The sequence below is a fragment of the Trypanosoma theileri genome (genome assembly GCF_002087225.1).
Source record: "Trypanosoma theileri isolate Edinburgh chromosome Unknown TM35_Tth_14_V1, whole genome shotgun sequence".
NCBI lineage: Eukaryota > Euglenozoa > Kinetoplastea > Trypanosomatida > Trypanosomatidae > Trypanosoma > Trypanosoma theileri.
The window spans coordinates 716-6493 of NW_021639856.1; the positions used below are offsets into that span (position 1 = coordinate 716).

General features: G+C 39.1%; 4 protein-coding genes across 4 annotated transcripts; 3 read left to right on the top strand and 1 right to left on the bottom strand.

Annotated features, from left to right (window-relative positions):
* Positions 1 to 775: 775 nt before the first annotated feature.
* Positions 776 to 1102, top strand: TM35_000141000 (uncharacterized protein; the record flags this gene model as incomplete). The annotated part of the gene is made up of 1 exon (XM_029025545.1): positions 776 to 1102. One exon carries the CDS (start codon positions 776 to 778, stop codon positions 1100 to 1102), a length of 327 nt encoding a protein of 108 aa, XP_028882955.1.
* Positions 1103 to 2028: 926 nt separating this feature from the next.
* On the top strand, positions 2029 to 2367 carry TM35_000141010 (uncharacterized protein; the record flags this gene model as incomplete). Its single annotated transcript, XM_029025546.1, has 1 exon — positions 2029 to 2367. One exon carries the CDS (start codon positions 2029 to 2031, stop codon positions 2365 to 2367), a length of 339 nt encoding a protein of 112 aa, XP_028882956.1.
* A 210-nt stretch (positions 2368 to 2577) lies between these two features.
* Positions 2578 to 3009, top strand: TM35_000141020 (uncharacterized protein; the record flags this gene model as incomplete). The annotated part of the gene is made up of 1 exon (XM_029025547.1): positions 2578 to 3009. The coding sequence occupies one exon, from the start codon at positions 2578 to 2580 to the stop codon at positions 3007 to 3009; it is 432 nt and encodes a 143-aa protein (XP_028882957.1).
* A 2424-nt stretch (positions 3010 to 5433) lies between these two features.
* TM35_000141030 (uncharacterized protein) lies at positions 5434 to 5775 on the bottom strand (the record flags this gene model as incomplete). Its single annotated transcript, XM_029025548.1, has 1 exon — positions 5434 to 5775. One exon carries the CDS (start codon positions 5773 to 5775, stop codon positions 5434 to 5436), a length of 342 nt encoding a protein of 113 aa, XP_028882958.1.
* Positions 5776 to 5778: the final 3 nt, after the last annotated feature.

Below are 5778 nucleotides of genomic sequence, written 5' to 3' on the forward strand. Positions count from 1 at the left end.
GCGCTCGTGGGAAAGCCCGCTACCCATCACGCGTGTCGTTGGGAAGTTCCTTTGTCGTAGGGGAATGTCGAAGTGCGTGTCCGTTTTGTGTTTTCTTTGGGTGTTCATTTTCTTTTATTTCACAACTCCCAATTCTCAAACCCAATGCTTTTTGTATTGTTTTGGTTTTCTCCATTTATCTTTTTTTTTATTGTTTGCTGGGGGTCTGATCCGCCAGGCCGACACCCCGCACAGCGAGGCCAACAATAAAGAGCGACACTGTGAAGGAGAATGGGATCCATTCCCCTCACTCTTTGAACAATTCATGTTGAAATCATCATGGCATCACCCTTTTGAAATTCCACTGAGGAAAGAGAACAACGGCCATCACCCACACACCCCATTTATTAATTGCACCCAAAAAAAAAAAAGAGAGTGAGGAAGCCAAACAACATCCAACACCAAAAGAGGAATAAATAAAACCAACGGGGGAGCCAAATCCCCAACAATTCCTCATCTTTTCTTCGTAATTTCCATTGGAATTCCAAAGGATTCAAGGTGCAATGACGGCGTACCAAGTAAAAGTATACCTAATGTAATTTACCTTCTTCTTTGCCGGGCCCATAAAGCGCAAGAAAAAACAAAAAGAGAAACAGAAAATATTTTTATTAGTTTTCCCCTTGTTTCAAGAGAGAGCCTCCCTTGGGAAGCGGCAAGTGGCAGAATAGTTTAAAACACTTTCCCGCCACGCAGAGTGAGAATATCTGTTGTGTTTTGATAATTTCCCCCTCCCATCATGCACAAAAATGTTAACATTAACAAAGGGTCTCCTGGTGAGGTCTACCATCTCCCCTCCTTTCCCCTTCAGGCACTAGAGAAAACCACCGCAAGAGAGGCGACAGCGCAACAGACAACACACACTTTCGTCTTCGCATTGCCTCGATACTACTCCTCTCATCATCACCACTACCAGTCTGCAATAATATGGAAAAGATCAACAACACTGACTATTCACAAAAAGAGGAACATAAACTTTATTTTATTTTGCATCACACTCTGCGCACTAGAAAACACAACTCAAGTGAAAAATACAAAGTGCACCAAAGGAGTTGCACCACCGTAGAGCAGCATTGTTACTTCTATTTCAATGTGGAAAAGAATATGCCCACACACACCGTAGAGTGGACACAACGTTAAATGGGTTAGGGCATTACCCTCTAGTCCCACGAAGGGGAAAAGAGAGCAATAGTTGTATGTCTGGATCCGTGCCCATCCGTTTGTAGAGAGATGGGAAAAGAAAAAAAACGCAAACCCTCAACAGGCTTTAGGGGCTCGCTATTCTTCTTTGCTAAAATGATGGAAATGCTCCTTCTTTTTGGAGTGAAAGTTTCTTTCACGCAGACACACCCATCCCAAAAGGGAATTACGCAAACATTGGGTGATCTTCTTTACCACTACGACCCATCGGTTGGCAGAAGAGGCATTATGAAATAGAAAAGGACCTCTTGATTCAAGGGGTCTCAATCTGTGCACATTGTGTGGGTCCCCAAATGGCCCCTACACGGTCGCCAAAAGATTTCTCCAGGCCATTCCTAAGCAATTCGCCAGACAAATATCACCTCTACTTGTTTGCATAAATACAAAACATTCCCCACTCACCCTTTCCTCAGAGATGAGTGTCATGGGGTCCAGTAGTCAAGAATAAGATTTATCATATTTTTTTTTTTCTATGCAGAACTCTTTCCCAGAGTCTTCCATGTCAATAGCTGCGGTGGGTAGGCTCTTTTCAATTCCACACCGAATCCTTCAACACACAGAGAGAGAGACCCACCCCATTATTTTCATTGAAATCCATAATGTTTATGCTTTCAAAATAATAATGGAATAAGTCGATCAGTTTAACTACCACTGTGAGAATATAGTCCCACTCGGTAACACTCTCTCTTGACTGTGACGTACAATATTCACCCTGGTCGACACACACCCCACAGTGTTGTTTGCATTGCTAGAGGTGGATCAACATTCATTAACTTTAGGTCCTCTCTAGGCATGGCTTCATCATGTATATGTTCTTTAACAGTGACATCAATCTTCTCACTAATCAAACGAAACTCCATTCTCTCTTTTACTTCTACTCCTTTTTCTCTCACTGCATTTTTTGATTTTCTGTTGATTGCAGTGTCACTTCTGCAACAACAAATCACAATGAAAGGTAAAAAAAGAGCAGAGAGACAAAACAAACGAGAGAGTGCAGTAACAGGCCTAAAATTGTTTAAACAAACCCTCACTGATTACCAACCAGCCTGGAACCACAATCTGCAAGAATACCACAGACATCAGAAAGGCAAAACAAAATGTCCTTGCAAATCCCAATCGGATGAGCAATAGTGTACGAAATGAATTTATGGCTGCACATAGGCACAACACCTGTCAGGTGAATGAAACAAGGTGTCACACACACAACTGAGAAATTCAGTATCCCAATGAGGAGATAATGTGTGTGTATATATGTGTGGGAGGGAAGCAGAGTACCAACTGCAGTTCCATCAAAGACTCTTACATGCAAATGCACCAGAATAAATAAATATGTATATGTATATGGAAAGTTATTCTCCAATCCACTATACTTCTATTCCCTCTTCTTTAAATAACTGTCCCATTTCATCATTATTATTGTTCCACACCCCATTGGGGTGTCCAGTGTATTTCTTGTTCTGCTGCCGTTTGATTGCGATTCCCCAGTTCCAAATACTGTCCCCCACCACGGCGGTGTATACTCCCATTAGAATGAGCACAACTCAGCCTCACCATTTCCATAGCAAACCAGAAACAAATGCGCAGACAGAGGGCCCAATTGCCAACATCATATCAATGGAAACACAATCCATTCAGAGTGACATAATAAACACACTAACACATATTTACTGGCGTACAAGAGGTGACACAAATCACATCCCTCATATTCAATATCAATCCTTTGATCCACTCCAGTGCATTCACTTACACACCATCAAACACTCCCATTGTTGATAATAAAACAGACCATATTCCCCTTTACAGGCCGTTCTGTCTATTCAACTACAAATGAACTCGTAAAGGAGCACACACACTGCTGCACCATTACCATGTCTTACTCCTGTTCACTTTACTATTATCTGCCTAAAATAACAAGGAAATTATAGAGAAAGAGAGACACATACACATTACACACCCTTTTTTTTTGTTCCTTTTACACTCACTCTGATGCTCTCCCTTTCCCTCTTTCACACTCTGGGCTGAGCACAGCAAATGAGTTGACGTTAACCATGGAAGAGAATCCTACAGAATTACCCCCTCATCATATTCAGGGGCCAAAAAACAAAAAAAAAACATAATAGAACGGAAAGAAAAGTAGGCATATATATAGAGAGAGAATCAAATAAAGTAAATACAATAAGGAATATACTTCCCTAATTTTACTGTCACCATCTCTTTGATTTACATCCAAGTTAACTCACAAACAGGTGTGCCAAAAGGTTTCTCATTTTTCTTCAAGACGAGGAAAAGAAAGTTGGTGTTGGGTAACGATGATTGAAAAACAAAACGAAAATATAATAATAAAAACATATAAAAGAATACCATGTTGACGATTTCTCAATCCCCAAATAAAAAGAAAAAATGGAACTCAAATACCAAGTTCACTATTACACATCTACAAAAATAAAAATAATACTTCATGTTGTTTGGTGTATTCACATTTTCCCACTTTACCATCATTCTCAGTGTTTGACACTACTGTGATACCGATGTTTACACCATACAACAGTAATTAAAAAAAAAAAAAGATAAAATATATAATTTATTGTCATTTTTTCCTTTATTATTAGGTTCATATCCCAACCATTTGTGTCTCGTTTTTTTTCCTCTTTTGTGTCATTCAGGTGGCACTTCAGTGGAATATTTTATTTTTTCCTTTTTTCCCTTTCATTTTATCGGAATACAGAAAACAATATGATTGTGTGTGGAGTGTCAACTACTCCATGGCAATCAAAGTAAAGGTACAGAGAAAGGGAAAAAACATACGACAAAAAAAACGTTTCTATCTATTTATTGTTTTTTTTTCTCTTTTTATTTATACAATGTTTGGTTTACTCTCATCTCACAGAGTTCTCTTTCACTGAAGAGTGTTTTTGTTTTTGATGCATAATGACCTCCTACACACACTTTTTGATCTTCATATGAGCTCACTCCTTTGTGGTGGTATTTACACCATTGCAGAGGTCGTAAATTATTAACGATAGTACTGACTATTCTGCAAGCGTAATTACAACAGAAGATGTCAACACAGTTTACAAAGATATCAACATCAAATAATCACGTTTCTGCAGATGGTGCAATCCCAGTAGCTCATAATAAATAATACAAGCAACTCAAACACGATGCAAAACAAGATGCCATTGTTTGTCCATGCAATATTAGCATTCATTATTGTGTTGAAAAACTTTTCTCACGATCATTCTTTATTGTCATAATCGTTCCATTCAGCGTGTGATATTGTTCGTGTACTATTTTTTTTTTTTTCTCTCCACACCAATGACTCCAGTGAAGTCCGTTATTCTTCATTCCATTCATCACTGTTCCCTACCTCTCTTCACATTTGTTTTGCAGTTACAATCCTCCTCATAGCTGTTATCAATGTTATCTCCATATCACCATTTACAACAAGCAGTAGCGAAAGGATTCGTTTAATGTAGATTCTCATTCTAACATGACTCTCACCATTACCTGTGCCTGTAATGCACATACATATCCCTTGTTTTGACTCAATCAATGGCAAAGGTCTCCCAAAAAAAATACCGCACTCAGCTCCCTAATTCCTAGATGCCGTAATACATAGTAATATCAACTCACAGGAATGCACAACCAAGCCCTCTCATTGATAAATGTATTTTCTTCTATTTTTGCAGAGAACTCCACTCATGTCCATCAGACCACTCTCACACACAAAAAACACAATGGTGAATCATTCTTCTCAACACCATTCTTGTCAATACATTCATCGCCTCGCTTCTTTGGAGCGACGAACAGCAATGTTTTCATTCTCAAGGTGATTTCCGGTTGACGGAGGCAGTGGGGGAGGGACACATGATGCAATATAACGTTCAATTAATCTAAATTTCCTGGATTCTTCCGAGTCTTTCACCTTGAGATTATTTCCCTTTGGGTGCTCCTCGGAAATATCCTCCTGAGGTTCATTATTATCAACAACACTATTATCATTATTATTATTATTATTATTATTATCATCATCATTATTATCATCATCATCATCATTATTATCATCATCATTATTATCATTATTATCATCATTATTATTATTATCATAATCACTATCACCTTCTGAAGGAGCGGGATAAAAATATGGTGCACTTGTGTTGCGAAGAGGTGCGGGTGTCTCCCTCAAACTTTGTTCGCTTAACAAAGCGTCACCCGAAGACTGATGGTTGTTAAGAAAACTGAGATTAAAAACACTGTTGGTGCTAACATTATTTTGTACAGAAGCAACTGTATTTTCTCATGCCGCAGCATCAGAAGGTGAAAGGTAATCGTCGAAAGGTAATGACCCCAACCTGACAGACTGCTGCTGATCGATACAAACATCAGGAGACTCATCTGTACCATCAGGAGTTTTATCACCATCACCCTTATCATAATGGACAACATTCGTTTCACTGAGAGTTGAAAATGTGTCTGCTCTCGCAGAGTAGAGAGGGACAGGGGGCGTTGCTGAGTGGCACCCTTCAGTATACTCCTCATTGT